Raw genomic sequence first — 25,056 nt, 5'->3', positions numbered from 1 at the left:
CTGGACTAGGTCCCGTAGTTTTTTACCTTCTATCTTAGAGGGGTTTTGTGCCACGTTAAATAATCTTGGTCTCTGCTTTTACATTCACGTCTTTTATCTTCATATTCTTGAACAAGTTAATTAAGTTATTTTTTCCTAACAAGTTACACAGTTAAAAAGTCCTTAGTGGACACTAGCAACCTAGGTATGGGCCTCTAAGCAGGCAGGTGGACGGGTAGCTGGGTAAACGTGTGTCGGGGTAGAAGCAGGGTATTGGTAATCTAGTAGCCAGGTAGAAGACGAGCACGGTTAGACCTGCTGAAGACAAGGAAAATCGAGAAGTCCTTGGACATTGTGGTGATGACTACCCAAGATATCACATGCTAATGACGTTAGAATGTGGCTCGGCTCATAGAGTGTCCAGAGCTCGGTTATACAGAGTAGGTCGTCGGGATAGACTTGTAATCTATCAAATTGAAGGAGTAGGTCTACGAGATTACTTTAAGTCTATAGGTTCGACGAAGTAGCTCGCTGGAACGTCGAAAGAGTAAACTAGTTAGAAGAACAAGGACAAAAGAGCTTCAAGAGAAATCCTTCTAGGTTGAATAGAGAACTTCTAGCTAGACTTCTTCCACTCGGTTTGATTGTTTGTGAGGTGATTGGAGAAAAAAAAAATTGGGTACGTTAGTTGTAGATTGAGTACTTAAGCTTTCGTATAAGAGTGGAGACATTCGTATAAGATTTCTGACCCCTTTCAAATGGAGAGCGCATCTCTATCTATATACGGTAGGTCTGTAAACGTGTTAGGTGCGTTAGACTTATGCATATTAGGCTTGCTAGACGCATTAGGCTTACTTGACGCACTGAGTTTGCTAGATAGCCCCAAGTTGGATGGTTTTTATGTCTTGCTCGAACCGGTAATTAGACAACATGTTCATGTATCATCTTCGAGCAACACAATGCTCACGTACTGTTTTTAACCAATACAAATGTAAATTCCAATTTCAACCTATTTTTCTGCTATCACTAATTCACTTCACTAAACAATTCCACTGACTGCCTTGTTACATCGTGGATCCGACTTGATAAACATGAACTAATGGCCATGAAAGCTAAAGAAACTTACATTATTATAATAAATCCAACGGCACTGATTGGTCAACTAGAGATTTGTCAAATATAATAATTTTCAAGTAGAAGCACAAATCAATAAAATTATAAGAATAACAAAGCTAAAAAAAATCCCATCCTAACCGTTCATTCCCATTAAGATCATGGAATTTTTGCCCTAAACCAAGAGAGCCCACCACACTCCACCCAAAATAACAAACAATAAAAATTATAAAACAATTATCTGTGCCAAGTGGAATAATCTTTTAAGGGACCCACCTAACAAATCAACACAAACTTACATAAAAGAAGAGAAGAAGAAAAAACACTAAGGTGTAACAGCAGGAGGAGTTCTTGATTCAGCCGGAGGAGTATGACCGTTAGATCCTTTAGATGGATCATCAGAAGATTGTCTTAAACCACCACCATCATCAGTTTCATTTCTATTCATATCTTCCATCATTCTTAATACTTCTTGAATTACTGGCCGTTGATCTGGTACTGTTGATACACAAGCCATAGCAATCTGAAGAAGCTGTACCATTTCTTCTTCAATATTGTTGTACCTCATCAATTCAACATCAAAAACCTCAGCCGTCCATTCTTCTCTAACTACAGATTGAACCCATCTAGGTAAATCTATCCCTTCATCTCCTAATGAGGCTTGATTCGGTGCTTTTCCTGTTAATAATTCTAATAATAAAACACCGAAGCTGTACACGTCCGACTTCATTGTTACTTTTCTTGTTTCTACCACTTCCGGCGCACGATAGCCTGCCACCCGGTTTGGCGGGTTTGCTGACCCGAATAACGGGTTCAACCCGTAATCCGAAATAGAAGCGTCCAGATCTGGACGGAGGAGAATGTTTGATGATTTGATATTTCCGTGGACTATCTTTCCTGACACGTGTAGGTGAGCTAATCCTCTTGCTGTACTTAATGCTATCTTCATCCGGTTGTCCCAGTCTAATGGTGTACGGCCTGAACCTCTGCTTCCTGTAAAAATATCACCGGGTCACCGGTTTCCACGGTTAACTGGATATAATCAATGAAGTTCTATACGCACCCAGCATAACTCCTGTAAGCGCTCCTTTACAATCAAAATTTGGAGAGGTTTCGAGTAAAATGGGGCGCCTGTAGCAACTATGGCCCTTACGGGTAAATTACAGACGTGCCACTAGAAGGAGGGTAAATATGTCATTTCCTCATGGTGGGTCCACGGGCATAAGAGAAACAGACAAGAGTCAAAGGACTAAAAGGCATGTTGGGTGGCAAAATCGTAAATTTAATAAAGTAGTTTAAGTTCATAACCAAGCGCACTGTGTGCATGTTAGAATTTTACGCTACCTAAACACTAACATGCTCATTTTTCCAAAATTGACCTTTATACCCTTATTAATTAAGGAAATTCCACCCCCAAAAAACTGAGAACAAAAATGGGTATCCAAAAAATGAAGAAGAAGAAGAAATCATACCATGAAGAAGTGAAGATAAGCTACCAGCAGCCATGAAATCAGAAACAAGCAATTTCTCATCTTTAGAGAAATAAAAAGCTCTTAATGGAACAACATTATCATGTTTAATTTTCCCTAATATTTCCATCTGAGATTCAAATTCTTTCTTAGTAACAGTAACATCTTTCAATCTTTTAACAACAACAGTTGTTCCTTCTTCTAATACAGCTTTATATGAAGTACCCACACTTCCTTTCCCTAATACTTCAGCTGAAGCTCTCAACAAATCTTCTAAATCAAAACTATAAATCCCACCATCTAAAAACACTAATTTGTTTCTTTCAGTATCTACTGATCCACCACCTCCTGTAATTTCTGATGAAGTTCCAGCTTCTGTGGGTACAGATCTTTGTACTGTTGTTGATACTGGTTTTGGTGGTTTGGGATCTTGTTTTCTTCTTTTTGAACAAAGAATCAAAACCCATACTAATAGAAGTAATAAAATTAAACCCCCAATTACAGAAATTGCAATGATTGCAGATTTTGAGAGTTTTTTGGATTTCTTGTGATGAACTAGGGTTTCTTGGGAATCTGGGGAAGGAGATGGGGATGGGAAGAATGATAATGAACATTGACTTAATGGACCTCCACATAGATTTTTATTACCAGAGAAAGATGAAGCTGGGAATTTTCTTAGGGTTTCAGGAATTGAACCATTAAGATTGTTATTAGAAACATTAAAACCTGATAAACCAGGAAGATCAATACTAGGTAAGTTCCCAGAAAATTGATTACCTTCAAGAAAAATACCAGTTAAACGGGTAAGATTGTTGACGGAAAATGGGATTTTTCCGGTGAAGTTATTAAATGAAAGATCTAATCGAGTTAATCGATTTAAATGAGTAAAACTCATTGGGAAATCACCAGATAAATCATTGTTTTGAAGGTAAAGACTTCTGAGAAAAGTCAAGTTAGAGAAATCAGAAGGAATTTGACCAGAAAGAAGATTAGATCGGAGACTAAGAACTCTTAACCGAGTTAATCGACCAAGAGTATTGGGTGGAATCTGACCTACAAGATCATTACCAGGAAGACGAAGTGAATAAATATAAGATTGAGTTGAATCACATTCAACTCCTCTCCAGTTACAGACTGAATCTGATTTGTTCCATTGAGGACGATTTCCATGAGAGATTTTGTTAATGAAATCTAAAAGAGCTTGTTTATCTTGGGTTGGCTCTGAATTTACTTCCCCATACTTCAATAATAAGAATACAGTAAAAAACCAGAGAAGAAGGAATCTAGAGAGAGAAAATAATGCCATTAGAGACAGAGAGAGAGAGGGGGGGAAATGGGTAAAGGGTTTTTAGGTTAGAGGAAGATGGTATAGTTGGTGGGTTTGAGGAGGGAAATGGTTTCACGGCGAGAAGCCATGAGAGAGAAAGGGAAAAGCTTCTAGTTTCTGGTTTCCACTGTTCTGATGATAAAATAATGTTGTGGGTTAGAGAGAGAGAGAATGAGTTGTAGGTATCACGAGGCATAAAAAAGGGGTGTGTGAAAGAAAAAGCCTGAAAGAGTGAAGTAGCCTTGCTGGAGATATAGCATATAAGAATGGTGTGAAAGCTAGCTAGCTAGTAGAAAAAGATTTTGTGAGTAATCTAACCCTTAAAAACAAGAATTTGTAGAACAAAAATGTGATGCTAAAATGGTTGGAAATAATGGGTCAAACAGATCGAAAGCTTGGAAACACGTTCCTTATTTTCTTTGTAAAATGTATTGTAATAGAACTCTCATTTCCTATTAATATATTATAACTCTTCAACAAAAAAAAAAAAAAAAAAATATAAGAATGGTGTGAAAGCTAGCTAGCTAGTAGAAAAAGATTTTGTGAGTAATCTAACCCTTAAAAACAAGAATTTGTAGAACAAAAATGTGATGCTAAAATGGTTGGGAATAATGGGTCGACCACATTCCGAAAGTTCAAGTGATCGGTTCCTATTAGACGAGTTGTTTTTTCTTCAACACCAGATGTATAGCGGGAGCCATTATTATCGATTTTCGACGTTAAATCGACCTATCTTTTGTACTGCTTAGCAATTTGCAATAAAAGAAATTAGTAGATAAAAATGGTTGCATCATTGCTTTTTCAAATTTAAATGACAAGTTACATACTATATGTATTGTTTAGATACAATATAGGTAATGAAGAGTTTGTTTTTCAATTTTTGTTGAAGAATAAAGAGTTTGTTTGAGTTAAATAGTTTAGTGTAGATTGGTGGTAAAGACTAGATTCTTACCAACTTCACCAAAAAAACGTAAAATAGCTGAGTAAGTTATATATTGATATAAGAATGTAAACTATTAGTCGATTGTCATTAAAATATGGTGGTCAGAATTTGTTATCTTTTAGTGACCATTTTGAAAAGAATAGATATCTTTTGAGGTAAAACAAGAAGATAGTAATAGTTGCTTATATGCCATTATCGGTGATGCAGATTATGTTGGGCAGAACGGCCAAGAAGATGGGCCTCGCGGATGAGTCTATTAGGGTTAGAATTTAGGAGTTTCTATGTTTGACTTTTCCTATTAAGTCTAGGTTTAGAAGTTTCCATGTTTGAGTATCTTTGATATTTAGGAATCTTATTTTGAGTCTATCTAAAAGTGTCTAAGTTTTTTTTTTTTTTTTTGAAAAAAAAAAGTGTCTAATTTCTTATAAAAGGAAGTAAGGTTTGTCCTTGTTATTGAGATTTTAGAGAATTATTAATCAAAGTTTATCGTTTCCCCCTTTACTTTATTTGTTCTTTAATCAAGTTTTATTCTTCTTTTCAATTTCCGCGGCGTCTACATCATTTGGTATCAGAGCCACCAAAGTTTTGGGTGAATGATTCTGGAAATTTTTTCCAGACCAGTGCAATCAATATCAATCATATTATATTCCTCCAGAGAATTATAATCCATCGGATTATACTCATCAAGGGATAACGAATCAGTGCTTATGCGCATCATGTTTTTATGCGAATAGGGATTCGTATGTTTATCATTGGAATCCTGGAGAACCCGTAAGAGAAATTTCACCACCTTCGTACTCTTATTATACACCGCCACCACCGTATTCACCACCTCTGATACCATCTTTACCACCACCACCACAATCGTCTTCTTTTCCAGAAACACTTCAATTGATTAAGTCTGACTTTTAATAAGATTATACAAATATGTCACAAGATTGAGGAAATAATACTTCGACCATCTTCAACGTCTATTATATCTCCCAACAATGAAGATGCATGTTCAAGAAATACATGGCAGTGAAATAGAAGAGGATGAGTTCGATGATATTGATGTTGATAACCCAAATTCTGATGATTTCAAAGAAGACGTTCACGATGAACATAAAAAAAAAATCGATTACAGAGGACGAATAAGAAAATATAGAAACTCGTTGTCGTCAACCTCACTCATTCATCTCTCTTCGTCTTCTCTCACAAGAAGCAGTCATTGAACGTCGCCCCATCTTTTTCACCTGTAATAGTGTTACGACTGCTCTTCCTCATCAATCTAACTATGCAGATTTTCTCTCTCCACATCGTTTCATCACTCAAGCTAGCGTTGTACGTAATATCCTTACTTATAAACTTCTCATTGGTGCTTACTATGCTTGTAAAAAAACTTATCATGCTCTTAAAATCTATCGACAGTTGATCAATAATACTCCTTTTAATCCTTCATCTACTTCTTATCAAATCCTTGTTAAAAGGTTAGTTGACAATTCCATATTTAAACAAGCTTTAACCCTAAAGGATGAAGTGTTTGACAAAGGTTTAGGTCCTGATTCAGTTGTTTATAACTATTTGATGTTAGGTCTTGTGAAAAAGGAAGATTCAGATGGAGTTTTAGGTTTATATGATGAGTTAAAGGAGAAATTAGGTTTTGTTTTTGATGGGATTGTTTTTGGGAGTTTGATGAAGGCCTATTTTCAAAAAGGAATGGAGAAGGAAGCAATGGAATCTTATGATGAAGTTGTTGGTTCAAATTCTTGGGTCAAAGTGTGTGTTTTACCTTATAATTCTGTTTTGGATGCTTTGAGCAAAAATGGAAAATCTGATGAAGCTAAGGTGTTCGATCAAATGGTGGAGAGATTGAAACTTGAAGTTATTAGTTATGAAGCTATCTTAACGATTCTATGTGAATCATCGAAGCTTGATGAGGTACTTAGGTTGATTGGTGTTATGCTCGATGATGAGAGTTTGGGTTTGAGTTCAGAAGTGACGGAATTTGTATCAGTTGAGTTAAATAAAGAAGGAAGGGGGCAAGAAGCAGGACTACTCAAGTTTGTATGCTTTGGAAATGACGGTATTGACGAGCATATTGATGTTGATTAATCAAATTAATAAGTTTGTTCATTGATGTCTCTGACGTGTTCGATGAAATTCTCCTTAGAAAGATCACTGAGTTAGGTATTTTTGCTACATTACCTTTTGCAAAACGAAAAACTTCGGCCGACAAAATTAATTCTTGTGATATATTGGTTCGGAAGGTAACTCAATTTCTGAGTATTGACGAGTTAGAGTATATAAACTACATGAAGTTGAACGTGGAAAAGTAATTTTTGAGTGTCATATCAACGTTACACGTTTCAACCTCGAAAACTTAATTGAAGTTGGTTGCGCTTATACTGTGGCTATTGATGACGAATTTTGGGGATTAGCTACAATTATTCTTACTTCACACTTACTCATATTACTTCACGCTTTCTTAAAGATTATTAAGTGGTTGAGTCTACCATGGGAAGATGGCGAGATGAATGTTGTTAATTCATTAAAGTTAATTTTGCGAGAATCATTGCAATATGAGATTGAGCATGAGGTTGGCGATTTCTTGCAAATTGGCATCCTTCCTTCCAATGCAAAGGTCGTTCAAAGTGGAAACTAAAGATCACCTTGGCGCAATTCATCATACAAGAGTACATCAACCTTGTCATTGACAAATGGTTCGGGGCAAACCTCTTGAGATAAGGGGAGGCTGATGCAGATTATGTTGGGCCAATCGGCCAAGAAGATGGGCCTCGCGACTGAGTCTATTAGGATTAGAAGTTAGGAGTTCTTATGTTTGAGTATTTCCTATTAAGACTAAGTTTAGAAGTTTCTATGTTTGAATATCTTTGATATGTAGGAATCCTAGTTAGAGTCTATCTAGAAGTGTCTAAGTTCCTATTAAAGGAAGTCTAAGTATGCCCTTGTTATTGAGATTTCAGAGAATTATTAATCAGAATTTATCATTTCCCCTTTACTTAAATCAAGTTTTATTCTTCTTTTCAATTTTCGTTGTGTTTACATCAACAAGAAACAACTAGAAATTATTCACAATATTGTGTGAATCATTCACGACGTGTCACATTCTATACAATTTAGGCAGATCTCATTTGAGAATAGAGATTTGAAAAACTGCAACACTCTCTTAGAACTACTAGCTAGTATAATTCTTTTCGACTAATCTAAAAGTCAAAAACTAGATATTCCTTTTACATGCTTAGTCCCAATAATCAAACATATATTTTCGGAGGATTTCAATTTAATTCATCTAGTTGGTTCTTGAAATACTAAAAAAATGAAAATATAAAGGTTGAAATTTATAATTAAGTTAAGAGGAGAACTTAAAATTGTTTAAAAGTTCCCTAAATACTATCCTCTTTTTGTCCTTATAAACAAATGTCCTCTTTTTGCTTCCACAATTATTATCCTTTTAAGGCAACAATAAAAAAATTCGCCTCTCAACAAAAGAAAAAAGAATTCGCTATACAACTTTTAAACTAAAATTTTTCTCCTTTGTTCACCGCGTTCACCACCACTATGTCTTCGTTACGTCGACAGACTATCACTTGTTGTTGATTTTAAATATTTTTTTCAGAATACTTTCTCTCTTCTCTTTTCCTCCAACCACCGCAATTTCTTGCTTCTCTTTCCCTCCTCTATCTCTCTTCCACCACCACCATCTCCACCTCCATTTATCTTTTTTTTTTTCTCTCTTCCCTTCTCCTTCTTTCTTTATTTGTTCAAACGAAGGGGAGGATCCCATTCACCAGTTGTCGATCTGGTTTGGAGAATTTTCCTCAAACCAGATCAACTAGTAGTTTGGGGGCGAGAGAAAGAAGAAAATATGGTTATGAGTGGTGGTTGGAAGTTGGTGAAAGTGAGGTGAAGATGAAGATTCAGGGAAACAATTCTATCAAATAAATCTTTTGAATAAAAAGCAAGATGTTCTCAAAGTCAATTTTAATTGACTAAATTTTTATTCCTCTGAGGCTATTTAGGATGCCCTAAAGCCAAAAAATAATGGTGGTGGCAGGAGATGGTTTTGGTCGGAGTTTGTGGTCTGATATGGGAGGAATGAGGAAGAAGAAGAAGTTTTATCGCGCATGGAAAATTTGATAAAACCCACAGTTTTTCTTTTAAATTTGGATTAATTCCGTTTTCGCCCTCAATTTGTGACCAACTCACTGTTTTAGCCTCATAAGTCTCCAGGAGTTCGATTTAGCCCCCCAAGAGTACTTTTAAGTTTGTCATTATGTCAGCAAACTCTGTCTCAATATTTTATATTCCTAATCTACCCTTCTGACCAAATCAAAAACAAATCTTGAGTTATCAAATCAACTAATTTTACACCCTAATAATAACTCTATTTCCTTCCTCCAAGACACCTTTTTCTCTATTTTCAGATTTGTTACACTCATATGGTTAACTAGATAAAGAAACTCAAAACGACAGAGAAGAATGAAGGAGAGAAAAATAAAAAACCTACTGATATTCTGGCGTCTTGCCTATTTAATCCATAAGCAAACCCAATTTTTTTACCCAGTTTTAACTATTGATCTGGTTAACTAGAGAGAAAAGGGGCGGGTGGGACAAATCCATAACTATTACCTAGTTTTATTGTTTTAATCATTCATCTGGTTAATTGGAGAGAATGAAGGATGGGGAAACTCAAAACCCTTTTTTTCTTTCCTTGACGTGACTCGGATTCTCTCAATTTTAGATCTATGCTAGAGAGAAACTGGAGAGGGAAACCCCTTTTTGCCTTTGCCTCTGTGTTCATCTCTCCTTGACTATTCAATCCATCAAAATTAATGTTATTTAACTATCTCTGCTGAACGTTCTGTCGCAGCGGAAAAACTGATAAAAGCCTTAGAACTCCGTCTAAAGACTATTGAACCGAAATTGATAACAAGAATACTAAAATACTGAATTTTATTGATTAAATGAATGACTGAAACAACTTCTAAGCCCTCATTATATAGACTTAGGTTTTCCTAATCTTGGTCAAACTCCAATAGAAACTCCTAAAAAATAAAATACTAGAATAATAGTAATCCTAAACTGAAAACAATTACCAAAAATAGAAAAAAAATAGTAAAAGTCTGTTTTGAGGCCCTAAACGATGGAATTTGCCCCTCAAAGTGGGCCCGTTGTGGCGAAGCAACATCGAATGACCGGAACGCTATTTCACACCAGCCCTCAAAATTTCGTCCAATTCCGACACCCGTAGCTTCGATTTTGTCGTTTTAGTCTGTCACCCTTGTATTTGGCCGCTTCGATCTCATCCATGTATTTCTCGGCCAATTCCTCTACATCACGTTCCCATCAAAAAAATGAGAATCAATACAAATCAACTTGAAATAACAATTTTTGTGTTTGGGTATAATTTTCTGTTCTTGTTTTCTTTGAACAAAAAATTTTGTTAGAGATGAATGAAGCAGAAAATAATTTGGACTGGAGAAGAAAGTGTCTCGGGAGAAGAAAATATGAGTAATAATTAGGGTATGGAGTTAATTGATTTGACAGCTTGGGATTTGGTTTTGATTTGGAAGAGGGGTAGATTAGGAACCTAAAGTATTAAGTCATAGTTTGCTAACATAATAATTGACGCAAGAGTACTCTTCGGGGCCAAATCGAACTATCGCACACTTATGGGAGCCAAAATGGTGAGTTGGTCACAAATTGAGGGCCAAAACGGAACTAACCCTTTAAATTATGTACTCTATAACATTTTCTTCTTTCCCAAATCGACGACATTCTATGATACCTCTACAACTTATTGTATTATGACAGACAATGGTTAATTGGTCAAAATATTAGACACAATAAGCAAAAACAATCATTGGCTATTTTAAATACCCTTGCTACTAAATCTGATTTTTTTTTTCTCTAGAATCTCTTTGGGTTACTCTCTTCTTGACCTTCTTCATCTTCTTCTATGTTTCAATTTTCTGGAATTTAGAGATGGCAACAATCTGAAGTCGTCAATCTTTTAGAAAATGAAAAGGGAGACGAAGTTTCACCAATCTTCGTTAGAATCTAGTTAATAAAAAGATGAAAATGGAAGTAAAGGAAGACAAAGAAAGAAAGTTTGAATGAAGAACCATCTCCTCTCTCTATTTATTGTATTGAACTTTGTAGATTTGATTAGAACAAACCCAATAGGGATGGGTAGGGCAGGGCTCTCAATTTTTTTTTTAGTTTTTCTCTAATTATCATTTGACATTTTAGTGGTTCCCAAAATCACTTTTTAATAAACCCTAGTACGTTTTTAACTTAAACAAGTTTCCAATTCAAACACGTAAAAGATGAGCTATTCGTTGCGATCATTGATATTCAACAAAATTCCGAATTCCTCCAATTTTTGGTAAAATTCGTTATTAAAACTTTTTATTTAGAGCCAATAACTTCACAGTTGAAAATTGAAGAAAAAAATCCCACACACGTATAAAAAAAATATTAAATTTGGGTTGGGAGCCCCTCATTTTGGAACCCGATTGGGTTTGCTCTTAGATTTTGATTATGGATGAAAAAATATTTGGATTTTTGAGGTTCTTACTTCAATTTGATTTTATTATTGAGTTTTCCAGTTTGATTATGGATGAAGATTTGATAGTTTGACTGTGGATGAAGACTTCGATCTGTTTTCATTGTCCATTAACACAGGTCATAAACAAGAGGAAGAAGCTTCGTTAAACTTGTAGATGAAGAAAAAGAAAATGAAAAAAGAATTATTTTTTGTTCCACATTTGCAAACCGTGGTTGTGAGATACGCAAACAGAGTTTGCAAGATCAGAATGTCAGGTTCGCATTCCACAAACCGAGGTAGCAACATTTGCAGATTGAGTTTGCCTTCGACACACCGAACTTACAAGATTTGCAAGTCAAGTTTATGAAAAAGGAAATAAAAACGTTGTTTTATCTGAGATATTTTTGTAGAAAAACTTATATAAGTGGATCTTGCGGGAAAGAAAATGAAAAATTATTTCTAAATATGTAAATTTTACCGAAATCCGGCCTCTAATAAAATGTTATGAATTTAAATTTAAAGAGACAACTAAGGAATTAGGTACACAAAGAAATAATTCAATCTTTATAAATATTTCAACTTGGATAATAAATATGAAATGTTTGATGTTCTTTTTATCTATTTTAACTCAAATAGCTATAGCCCTTAATAATGACTATTGATTTCACCAGATGAGTAATTTTACAATAATTATCAGAAGGACGACAATGGGTTGACCTGACCTCAATGCCTCATTAGAGCATCTCCAATGCAAGACTCCGATTAAAACACTGTGAATGCGACTTAGGATTTTTTAAGTTTCTTACACAAAACCTCTCTCGATCTAATGCAAAACTCAATTTGAATCTTAAGATGATGATGTGTCATCATTTAATTTTAAGTTGTCTCGACAAGAAATTTAATATTTGATATTTTTTTTGAAGATCTCAATTGTCCAAAATATTAAAAGTAAAACTACTCATCTAGGAAATGACAACTAAATAGTTTTAAATTTTCAAGTGTTGCATTAGAGATGTTTTTTGAGTTGAGGATCTCAACAGTATCATCTAGGAAAGAAGATTTTAGTTGAGACTTGATGCAGAAAACAATAAGTTTTTTCTTTTGTATTAGAGATGCTCTTAACTCTTCTAATTTAATAGGAATCCACCTCCAGTTGGTAAGAATAAAATAAATTGCGATGGAGCATTTAGAGGAACAGAAGGCTCATGCGCGGCGGTAGCTAGAGACTACACCGGAATAATTATCGGTCAAAAATCTAGGAGGGAATCGCCGAAATCAGCTCTTGAGAGTGAAATGCTAGGGTTTTTCCTTGGCTTAAAGTTGGCAGATGAACTCAGACTAACCTCTTTTATATTGGAATCAGATTCTAGGGTTTTGGTTGATTTGATCACAACCGTTGAACCCTTAATCCCCTGGCGCATCTGTACCGTCATGATGGAGCTACGTGCTTCAATCGCGGGAAGACAGGTGGAAGTCACTCATTGCCCGAGAATTCAAAACGAAGTAGCACATAATCTGGCGGCCTCCTGTTTAGTCCCTCGTTTATGATGCTTTAGACTTTCACCCCTGCCATTGTTAATTCGGTTACTTTTGTGACCTTTGTAATAGTCCGTTTGTTACAGGACACAACTTTGTAACTCCGTTTAATGGTATGTTTCCGTTCAAAAAAAAAAAAAAAAAAAAAAAACTCTTCTAATTTAATTTGATTTTGGAAACTCAGATGACAATTTGTTTTTTTCTTTTTTTTAACCTTAGAGACGCTCTTAGCTTTTCCAATTTAATTTGATTTTGGGCTTGATAGTATGGTCCAGGAGTCCAATATAAGCCCATTAGAATTCGAATTCCAACGGGGGAGATAAGAGGTAGAAAGTCACAGAAACGTGTAAGGATGGTGGGTCCATCAAATATAAGCCAGGTGGCAACCGATTATGTTGCGCAATATGGGCTGGCCTTGGGATAGTTTAGAGACAAAGTTAGAAGTGTGGGACCGACAACTAGGGCAAGATAGGCCGTGATTTGTGGAGATGGGGCTAATCATACGCAGACGGCACACTATTACCCTCTTCTATTTTACATGTTCCATGACAAGAAATTTTGTTCATCTCTCTACTTGGTACCTCACGGCTACGGGTGGGAATGGATCCCGGTCGAGTCGATCGGGCTCATGTCATTCATCGGATCAGGTCGGTGGGGTTTTTAAACTCTCTGTCCATCCGGACTTTCGAGTTTAATTGGGCGAGTTATTTAAAAAATCTTAGTGTCCAAAACCCGTCCAAGTCCGTCAAACTGTTCGAGTTTCTGGGATCCGGCGGTCGAGTATCGAATTTTCACCAAAGTTTCAAAATATCTCGTTCGAAGACCAAATATTTCTATTTCGATAGTACCGAAATTTCTACCGAAACTAAAATTTAATTAAGTTTCTCTTAACAATGTTGTGTCAAAGGCACTCCGCACTTGGACAACAATATATGTAACTATATTATACACTTCAAATACTTTAAAAATATATCTATATATATATATATATATATATATATATATATATATCTATATATATGTTATACATGCATACATAAATACATACAAGCAAACATACATATAATGTGCATAGGTATTATCTTATTAATGGAGGACATTATTAAGCGGATTTTGACGGGTAAAGATTATCAGGCGGGTTCGGGCGGGATGCCGGGTAGCACTTACAAACCCGTACCCGACCCGTTGATTTCATCGGGTCGGTCAGGCCAAACCCGCCTTCGGGTTTCGGGTACTCGCGGGCTCTAAAGGACTCGGGTACCCGTGACGGGTTTCGAGTTTATGAACTTTTTTCCCAACCCTACTCACCGCCTCACCCCATTCTCCGTATGATATAGCTATATATCACTTGAGCGTAAACAAATGGAGAGAGAACGGAGAAAATATATACTCAAATAATATATCACCACATCAGACAGAGCACTTGGGGAGGGACCAAATAAAGGGATGAATAGAGTTTCACATGAGACCATTATATTGTTTTAGTATGTTTTTTTGAGATTAGACTGGAGAGTCCTTACATTTAAATGACATCGATATATCATTAATATATTGTCCAATACACCATGAGTTTAGATAAACACTATAACTGTCAATTAAGACATGTTGGATTTTAAAGGTCATATAAATAGCGTCCCTATGGAGTCTTAAAGTCCAACAATTCCTACCTTTATTTATTACTTAGATTACATGAGATAAATTGTGATGATAAATTGCTTCCACCAATCTCAGGGATTTAAGAAGAAATGTCCAACCACTACCCCAAAAGATTATGGCCAAATGATGCCATTATATAACCTACGATTTCAAAGTTGGGTCCTTTTCAATAGAGAGAGAAATGTTACAACAAGCTATTATGACGATTTGTTAGAAAAAAATGAAAGTACTCTTTCATTCATGTTTACGTTTTTGTTCTTGGACTCAATATTTTGAATATGCTCCGTTTATCATCTAGTAAGTAACTCTTAGTCTGTATACCTCAACAAAAAAAAAACACTTGTTGAGTATGAGGAACACTTTCAGATTGGAAAACAACTATTAATGTGCTACGATGACGAAATTAACATTTTTTCTAGAAAAAAACTGATACTAAGTTGACATTTAATTGTTCATCAGCCGCACATTCATCAAGAGACCCACCCAAACAAGATTATAGTTTATACAACAATGAGTAAAAGAACTAGATGACAATTGATGTTCCATCGTAATTCCTTCGTTAGCGTCACAATTCCGATCAGATTGCATATAGCACTATATTGCCCGACGACATCGAGAATGCGTAGAAGAGCCAATTACATGATATGTACATGAGGAGTAAATAAGGGTCTGGACCAGCTCAACTACCTCTAAACAATTAGCTTTATAATTATTGTTGCTTTTGATAAAAGGGAGGAAAAATTAACTAAGGGAACATGTTTTGATTATGTATGATTGCCCCACTTTGAGAGTCATAACATTTCATTTCTAAAAACCCCTTTTAAAAAGAGGATAGAGAGAAAGAGAAAGAGCTCATCCATGTGAGCTATGGCCTGTTGGAATCATCACTAGAAGAATTCTTGATATTTTGATGATGAAATGAGAAAAGAATGTGTGTTTGTGAAGAAAGTACATAAAGATAAACAAATACTAAAAGATATGTCTACTATTTCTATATTGCATCCCACTTTTTTACATAGAATAATAGCATCATTGTACTATATTTAAAATTACTATACCTACCCCTTGGTATATATAGTTGAATATGGTTAGTTTTTTTTCTTTTTTTTTTCTTTCTTTTTTGGCGATTTTGATGTTTATTTCGTTGGTTTGTTTCTAGTTTATTTTGTTACCTTTCCTCTAAGATTTTCATTTCGTCACATTGTTTCTAGTTAGCGTGTTTTGTTTCTATGTATCTTATTTTTTCATCTGATAGCAACGTTTGTACTAAAAAAAGAACATTAGTAAGAATCATCGTTTTGATTTTTTGATAACAAATCTTATCAATTGATTAAATCACTACTATTGCTTCATTTGAATATCATCATCAATTAAATCTTATCATTTGATTGATTTTAGGGAAATACGTTCACATTTGAAATTCCCATTAAAAAACATCAGATATTTATTGTGAGGAAATGGAAGTAATAAATTGAACTCAAAGACACAATACACATCTATCAACATAGTTTGGGAAACTTCAGATATTGACTCCTATATTGCCTTTTATATTGGGAAATTGACCCAACCGTCCAAAATGTGGGAGTGAAATAGGAAGGGATTCCCTATAGAACACGAATGAGTTACAGATCCATAACCGAGTTTCCTAGCAGTAAACTAATGGAAGTTACAAAACTAGAGTTTACTTTACATGATGTTTACAAATTTACTGTTGAAGAAAATCCCGTATTTGTATTGTTTCTCAGCAAAATTACATAATGTGTCATCCACTAATGACACGTAATTTTTTTTATTGTTTGTTTTTGTTTCTCAAAACAGAAATAATTTTTCTCTCTAAAATTACATTTCTGATTTTTTCCTCTCTTAAATTCCTGCCTTTTCTCAATTTCTTGTTTTTCTTCAAATTTATAATTTCTTTCGATATTTTTCTCTCTAAATTTTATTTTATTCTCCTTATTTTCCTCTCTTCCTCTTATGTCTCTCTTTTTTTTTTTTTAAAATCCTTTTGCACATATTTTTTCTCCACATCTCAACAAATTTGTTTATTTCTTACGATTGTTTATCCTTCTTGCCCCCTATTCTTCATCTTCACCAGAACCCTATAACTTCCGACCACCATGACTTTCAGCCGCCTGTCACCACCACCATTTCTCATCCCTCATCTCTCTCTCATCCTTTCTCTCTCACTTTTTTTCTTCTCTCTTCTCTTCTTTATCTTTCTCTCTCTAAAAAATTATGCAGTCAATCAAACTTTTCCCGTCACAAACCCTAAAGAATAGGGTCTCTTCTTCACTAGTTATGCACAAGAATGTCGTGTCACCATGACTGTACACGCTGAGATCTGTGTATAGGTTTCTATAACAACAACAACAACAACAAGATTATACATGATGGTACAGAGAGAGATGATTCAAACCCATCTCTTAAAATCATTTTTTTTGCTTGTATTTAGCATGAATAGATGGTCAAAAGATCATCTACCCAAAATCAAACTCATTCATTTGATGATTAATCAGTAAGAATTTCAAAACCCTGTATAGTTTTCATCCAGCAAAGAACTACCAATTCAAAGGAAGAAAAACTAATACTAATTGCAGTAAACCCATGGAAGACGACAATACAGAGTTATAACCAGAGAGAGAAAAAGGGCATGCAGTTAGATAAAAATGACCTCAAGAAGGGGAAGCAACGAAATTCAGTTTTCTATCAGAAAATTACGTCGGAGTTTTGCTAATTTTCGATGAAAAAGATCAAATCGTCTAAAAGCGTTTTATCGTTCACCCAGAAATCAGATCGGAAATCCCTAAAAACGAAGATCAAAACATTGCTTTCTGACTTTCGGCCAAAGGAAGAAGAAGAAAACTTGTGGTAGTCGGTCGAAAGTTGTGGGGTTGAGATGAGGTGGGGTGAAGATGAAGATTAAGGTGTAAAAGACAGTTTAATCAAATTTTGGACCAACAAATAAATATGTCCCTTAAGTCAATCTTGATCGATTAAATCTTATTCCTCGGAGATTTTTCTTTATTCCCCAAAGTCGCGACCTTTTTAAATTTATATTTTGTTTTGGTAAGTATTTTCATTCGATTTGATAATTTCTTTCCACTTTCTATATTTTTCCTCTTTTAACTACTTTCTTTCTCTCAAACTTTTTATCCTTATGTGTAGTACATAACCAAACATATTGTACATGGTGGGTGATTTGGAGAAATAAGAAAATTTTCCGGAGAATAATATATCAAAGGGTGTAAAACTCAAAATATTCTCCGAACACACATTCCCTTTCATATATCGCCGGTATAGTCACCGACCGACAAACTCGTGGGAGATTCTCATCTCTCTCTTCCTTGCTTCTCTCTTCCCCCCTCTTTCATCATGCTATCTTCTCCCTCCTCTCTCACTCCCTTCCATCTTTCTCTTTTATCGCACTCACTTTCTTTTCTCTCTTTAACTCTGGGCAAAGGGGCTCCTCCTTTTTGCCAAAGATATAGAGAGAGTAAAGAGAGAGAATGAGAGAAGACAAAAAAAGAGGGAAGATAGGAGGAAAAAGTATTGCCTTGAAAGTGTCGCCAGAATTTGTTTGGAGGTTGCCAGATTTTATGGTGGAGGTGGACGGAGTTCATGGTGGAAGTGGGAGAGGAAGAAGAGGGAAGAAGCTAGTTTAAGTGTTTAGAGGAAACAAAAAGCTAAATTTTTTTTTGTTTCCACCCAAAACTTTGTACCCCAGATAATTTCTTTATTTATACAAATCACCCACCTTGTACATATGATTATGTCATATACACTTTTCAAATTTATTACACTTTCAAGGAAGAAAGTGCAAGGCATTTTATTACGTACTAGGTATAATCCGTGCCTTCGGCACGGTCACATTCTTTCAGTATTTTACGGGATTACCGAAGGTATTTATCTATATCTAGTCATTTTGATCTTTTGAAGAATCAGATGACATAACCTACAACTTTACACCAACTTGTTTATGGTGACTTATGACAAAGAAATTGTAATAACTAAGAATTGTACATCAAATTATTCATTTACAAAATTTGAAGTCAATAACAAAGAAGTAGTGTTTCTCTATAACTTTTAGAAAAACAAAAATGAAAAGCAAACAAACTAGTACATCTTATGGATTGAAGTGAAATATGAATTGAAGGAAAAGTAATTTGTAGATGCTCGCAATTGCAAGAAATCCCCGAGCAAACCCCAATTAATAAGTTTTATTCTCCTTAAATCCAGAAGCAAATGATCCCTAATATCCAACTTTGATGAACCACCACCAAAATTTTGAAATTATTTAACACCTTGTCTGCAAATCCGAGAGACATTAGTTATTTATGAAATTAATTAGTTTTGAGACAAATCATTAGAGTAAAATAAACTAAATTTTAAGATATATTCATTAACAGTATATTACTCATAACCAGATATTTACTTGCAACGAAAAAAACCCAGATATTTGTTATCATATACTTAATCTGAAATTGTAAGTATAAAAAAAACATTCAAAAATCAAAACAATTTTTTAAGCTACCGAAGAGGTACAGTTTAAAAAAGAGTTGATTCATGCACGGATATCATTAGTAGAAACACTAATGCGCAAGGGGCCCTTTAACAGTGATATAAGAAAATTTAAAATTTGATGCAGGAGAACCAATTCTTTTTGTGATAAGACAAACTGAAAATTTTAGAACACATGAACATCACTTTCGAATCAGATATAGAAATCGAATGCTTTCAAAAGTACTATTTCCTTCGGATATTAGAAACGTGTTCTTCTTGTCTGCAGTACTATGTTATCCTGCAATATTTTAGAAATACAAAGACAATTAGAAACTAAAATAAAACTAACGAAGAAATTTTTTTACAGAATCAACGACAACTTTTTACCTCTCCAAATGGATAACATCAAACATCTATAAACTGTCATAATTTTGGATATCTAGTATTGTTGTTAATGTTAATTTTACTTTTGTAAGTGTTCACTCAGAATTCGATCCAATAAAGTGACAACCTTTCTTACCAAAAGTTAAAATTTACTAAGATATTGTAAGAAAGCGTGAACATTGAATGTGTCGTATTGGGTCAAATTCTTAGCATTTTAAAGTTTAAAAATCAGTGTTCAACGTTACATAAACAAATAAATAAGAATAAAACTACACATTAGAACAACACAAAAGTTTAGACGGATGAATAATGATAAATGCTAATTACCCGTTATGTGAGTCCATGCAAGTTAGTTTCCCACCCTCGTCTACGAAAATGAAGTGAAGGTAACAAACAAACTATACCTATGAGATATGATATTCATGATTGTTTGTCATTGAGAACATAACAAAGACCTTGGATTGGTAACCTATTTCACTAAACCGTGATAGATAGTCAAGCGAAAATATAATAAAATAAGAAAATTCATTTAATGGCATCTTTAATGAAAACAATTATTGACAAATTCCGAAGCTAATAAGAGATCTTGCTTGAAAATTGCCTCACCAACAATGCTTTAAATAGTGTTATACTCTTTCCGTACTCCCTTGAGACCTTTGAAATTGATGCAAGACTTTACTCGTAAACCGAACGGTACCAAGTTAGTTAGTCGAAATTTTCCAGTAGTCTTTCCTGAGGGAATTCATCAAATATGAGAAGTCAAGGACACATAGTTTTAGTAAGAACTTGATTGTGCAACCATAAACCTTTCTTACCAAATGGGAGATTGAGGCCCTAACTAACTACCTTTTTCGAGTCATCTTAAAAAATAAATAAAAAGAAAATAAGTTCCCTGTCATTAACCATATTCTATAATAGACTAATCCATCATTTATCTGTGAAACATAATTATTTATTAAGTGCAACGAAAACTAATTTGACACACAAAAGAATTTGATTTGATTAAAAAACCAAACTATAATAGTTTAACAACCTTTAGAAGTATAAACTTCACTAATTCGATTTAATATTAATAACTTGAAAAAATATTACCTTTGCACCATGGAGAATGAAGTAAAGAAGAACTGAGGTACCTACTAAACATACCAATTATTGACACTGTTAAGAAAAACAACTTGCAGTTATGGATTAGCTCATCGAACTTAAATTTATGTTGCGAGAAAGATGGAAAGAAAAGATCTAAGTATAAAGAAAAAAAAAACTCAAAATAGATTGATATAAGCATAATAAACCACATCAATGTAAACGCACTTTTGAATATGAAAACGATAAACAAAAATACCTATGGGGTATTGGGTATATCTGCTACCACTAAATCAAGTATTAACGGACAACTATGGAAAAACTCATCAGATAGTCGATACAAAATCAATTCAAATTAAACAAATATTGAAGGATTAGTTCACAATTATAGAGATTTTATACAATTATTTCACTAAAAAAATTCTTCCTTGATGCTGCAACAAATCTATTCACATAAATCACTTAAATAAACAAATTTTATAACCTAATCTCAAAATAAAATCAAAATTTCACAATCATGAAAACATAAATAAATTACCTGCATGAATCTGATAATTTTACCACTGACCAGTTGAAAATCATGAAGTCTCAACTCTCAATGCAACAATTAGTGCATTCTCTCTTGGAGTTGGTTTTCCTTTACGTTTAGTCCAATGATTGATACCAATAAAATAAGCAACAATTCAACCTAAAACCAGCATGATTCAGAACAACCATCCATACGATACAATATCAATAGCCTCAGTGTAGGGATTAATGCATTAGAAAAGATTAATGTTTAGAGCAGTCCATTATCAATTAAAGTCAAAATAAACATTAGGTTGGAAGACAAAGATGTATAAGGAAAAATTAATTTAAGAAGTAACTTAAAACAAAATTTCAACCCAAACACAGTATATGAAGATGAAAATCTAGAAAGCCAAAACATCCAAATTTAAATACCAAAGATTAAAAAGTTATAGGATGATGAAAAAGTAATGAAAATAAAAGAGTAATTTGAACATAAGAAGAGTAATAAAACGGTTCTCTTTAGAAGATTAATGAGAATTAATGAAAATTGAAGATATAGATGGGAGGAAGATGAAAAGAATTGAAACCTGATGGAGATTTTTTTTTGTTGTTGAAAAAACTGATGGGCAGTTAATAGTATTTTATTAGAGTAAATGCAAAGGTTGTGTTAATCATCGTAGAGAGTGAACAAATTAATTTTTTTATAAGAAGGTGAGAGATCAAACGATTAAGATTCAATATTAAACGAACAAATGTTTGATTTCAAGGTTGATATATTAATATTAATTATAACGTTCATTATAATGCGAATGATCCAACGATTGATTTGAAAGTTGATATTTAATACTAATTATAGCGTTTATTATAATGGGAATGATCCAACGGTTGATATTAGTGATGATCTAGCACAAACGGCTGGATTTATCTCTTATGTTTGTCCCAGTCAGCAATTTTTAACCTGTTTTATATAATAGATTGTACATAATTAAATGTACTGCACATATGATTATGTCCTGTACACTTTCAAAATTTATTACACTTTCTAGGGAGAAAGTATAAGATCCTTGGTTATGTATGGTTCATAAACAAACGTTTTGTACTGTACGTATGATTATGTCGTATACACTTTTTTAAATTTCTAACATTTTTGGAAAGAAAGTATAGGATATTGGTTGTGCACAGTACATAATCAAATGTCATGTACTGTACATATAGTTATGTCCTAGGACATAATTGTGTTCATTTTTTTTACCAATTAACTACCACCATACAAGATTACAATACCATACCTAAACAGTTACCACCATCTACTAACACCCAATTTAGTTTCCTATCTATATTATACTTTATAATATTGGTCACATGTAAGAGGTGGAATTGCGATAAGGAATGTTGATAGGGTCTCTCTCTCTGTCTCCATATCACAAACCTTTGTTAGTACTTGTCATTTGTTCTTATATGAACAAAAGATGAAAGACAACTAACACATGCAAAAAGTTGTGTGATGAAAACAAAAGTAACTAAATAACGAATATAAGTATTAAGAAAACTTAAAGAGTGTTGTAAATTGTCGGTCTATTTGCTTTAATCTTTTCCATCTCTTACCAACTTATCTCTTACAAACTCATACCAAAACTACACCATGTACATCTATTTATAGGGTGGGAGAAGTAATAGGAAGTTGACACATACCCTATGTGTTGTCACTTGCATGGTGTGTTGTCACCACCAAGATGACACTTTGCATATGGAGTTGTAGAATGGTGGCACATAACCTCATGTGTTGTCACTTGCATGATGTGTTGTCATAACCAAGATGACACTTTGCATATGGAACTACCACAAGATGACACCACATCAAGGTGGCATTATAGGAATGGTGGGCTGCAATAGATATGAGTTTGGCAAGAGGAAGATAATCTTAAAGGCACCCAAAACATATACTGAACCAATAATCTTATGGGCATCCACATCCCTTTGCACAACTAATGATTATATGGGCAACCACATACCATATAACAAAGAGTTTTATGTAATGAGATTTGTGTAAATGAGAAAATTTACGTATTTAACTAAAGGGATATTTCTCAAATAGCCCCCAACTTTGTGACCAGCTTCCTGCCTAGCCCCATACTTTATTAAAAATACCCAGATGACCCCCTTTATGATTTACCGTTATTACACCGCTAACCAATCATCACCTCTCTCTCCTCCATCTCATCACCTCTATCTGCCAACTCATCTTCTCGCCACCTCTTCGTCTTCACCGACGAAGGTCGCCCGCCGGCCAAATTTCTGGTCGACGACCTTCAAACTTCATTTTTTTTCTCTCTCCTCTCTCTAAAAAAATATTTTTTTTGACTTCTTTCCTCTCTCTCTCTCTCGAAACATTCCGGCGAAGGGGTTTCCTTCGCCGGAGGTTCAAGCATTGTATCATATATAACGTATTATAGACAATAATAATATATAATATATAGGTTTGAATTAGTGAATCATATCATGTTTTAGTTATACCATGTCTTGTTTAAACAAAAGTACGCACATGTACCAAAATAAGTGTTGAAGTAGTGAAATTGAAAGTCCATTTGATGGTTTAAGAGCAAATGGAAAGTCAAAATGTCAAACACGAGTAACCAGCAATTCAATAGTTCTTGCATAAAAACGTCAAATAATTATATATTCACTTCACATTGGTATTGGTGGTAAATAAAGTGGTGTCCAAGTTGTTAAATTATGGAAGTTAACATTTAGTTTAGATGTTCAAAGGATGGGGTTTGAAGAGCTTCATGAGATTGTGGTGATGGTGAATGAAGTGGTAGTTTTTGTTCATCGGTCGAGTACAATGACCAAAACCTTGCAACCTTCATAAGTTCACGTGAGAGTTATATGATGCTCAAATCCCTGTATTCTCTAGCAAACTTTCTATGTGGGACTAAATTAAAAGTCGCAACACTCATAGTTGGAAGATGAAGAGTATAGCCCCATATAGAAATTTGTTAGGAATTGAAGAAGCTTTAGCTTCTATAAGTACCATCAAAGACCTCAATCATTGTTCTTTCAAGTAACGACTAGTATGAGCTCGGTGCCTAAAGTATTGGCCTAGCGCCTAACACTGGGCTTAATGGTTCGTATTGTGCTTAATGGCTAGCATTAAAATTGGGCTAACGCTTCCTCTTTCCAAGGATGTTTAATGTGCCCACACAAATTAGCGGGCACGGGCGGGTAATGGCAGACCAAGAGTGATGTTTTGTCTGTCCGACCCGCCCGAAAAATCCAACGGTCATCAAGCTATGTTGCCTGTACCCACCCGACCATCTCCTTTAATACCCGCGGGCAGCCCGTCCCGATTCCCACCCCTAGTTGTTAGGTCTCTAGACACTCTAAAAGATCAATTTCATCTTTAGGAAGAAGACAAAATATTCTTGGTCAAGAAGTACCATATCTAAGTGTTATTGGTGCATTATCATACTTAGCTCAATTGATATTGCCCGACCACCCGAGTAACTTTTCGATAAGATTCGGGTGGCAGGTACCTTGAGATCGCCCGATCCACCCAAGTTGCAAGGTGACTGATCAAAGCCGATTCGGTTACCGGGGCTGGCTGATCTTCCCTCCAACTGTCTAATTTATATTATCGACATGCCCATTGTTTTTGTGATGGTAGATGATATATTATTGATTTTTCTCTCTTGAGTCTATAAATCTTATCATTTGCTTGTTAGTTGATTTTGTGAAGCTAACTTTCTAATATAAGATTGTTTCTAATGAATGGCAAAGAATTAGGAGAATAGGGTATTGCATGTGATTTGGTCTTCTTTAAATGGATTGAGTTTGTGGATGAGGACATGAATGAAGTCCCCCACCATAGGCTTTGGTTAATGATGCTGAAAGTTAGAACTCTGTTCTTTGATATCTCTCTACTTAATCATCCCAATTTTCATGCAAATTGAGTTCATTTAATCTATGTTAATGGAGTTCTTTTGATGGAGGAGATGAATTGGTC

The 25,056-nt window shown here is 34.6% G+C and overlaps 2 protein-coding genes and 1 long non-coding RNA gene across 3 annotated transcripts; 2 read left to right on the top strand and 1 right to left on the bottom strand.

The window, feature by feature from the left end:
• Positions 1 to 1,133: 1,133 nt before the first annotated feature.
• On the bottom strand, positions 1,134 to 4,260 carry LOC147537103 (Leucine-rich repeat protein kinase family protein). The gene is made up of 2 exons (XM_086639486.1): positions 2,565 to 4,260; positions 1,134 to 2,085 (listed from the first exon to the last, which is right to left on the bottom strand). The coding sequence occupies exons 1-2, from the start codon at positions 3,865 to 3,867 to the stop codon at positions 1,418 to 1,420; spliced, it is 1,971 nt and encodes a 656-aa protein (XP_086495612.1). The 5' UTR covers positions 3,868 to 4,260; the 3' UTR covers positions 1,134 to 1,417.
• Positions 1,425 to 4,783, top strand: LOC147537102 (uncharacterized). The gene is made up of 2 exons (XR_015224973.1): positions 1,425 to 4,177; positions 4,417 to 4,783. It is a non-coding gene; the product is annotated as an uncharacterized LOC147537102 (long non-coding RNA).
• Positions 4,784 to 5,820: 1,037 nt separating this feature from the next.
• Positions 5,821 to 6,963, top strand: LOC147537101 (pentatricopeptide repeat-containing protein At3g49240, mitochondrial-like). The gene is made up of 2 exons (XM_086642734.1): positions 5,821 to 5,922; positions 6,242 to 6,963. The coding sequence occupies exons 1-2, from the start codon at positions 5,821 to 5,823 to the stop codon at positions 6,923 to 6,925; spliced, it is 786 nt and encodes a 261-aa protein (XP_086498860.1). The 3' UTR covers positions 6,926 to 6,963.
• Positions 6,964 to 25,056: the final 18,093 nt, after the last annotated feature.

This window comes from Eschscholzia californica, unplaced genomic scaffold, assembly GCF_041429995.1.
Source record: "Eschscholzia californica isolate CP2 unplaced genomic scaffold, dmEscCali1.0.p SCAF_5, whole genome shotgun sequence".
Taxonomy (NCBI): domain Eukaryota; kingdom Viridiplantae; phylum Streptophyta; class Magnoliopsida; order Ranunculales; family Papaveraceae; genus Eschscholzia; species Eschscholzia californica.
Note: the sequence above shows the minus strand (reverse complement) of the source record. Positions and strands in the feature narration are given on the sequence as shown.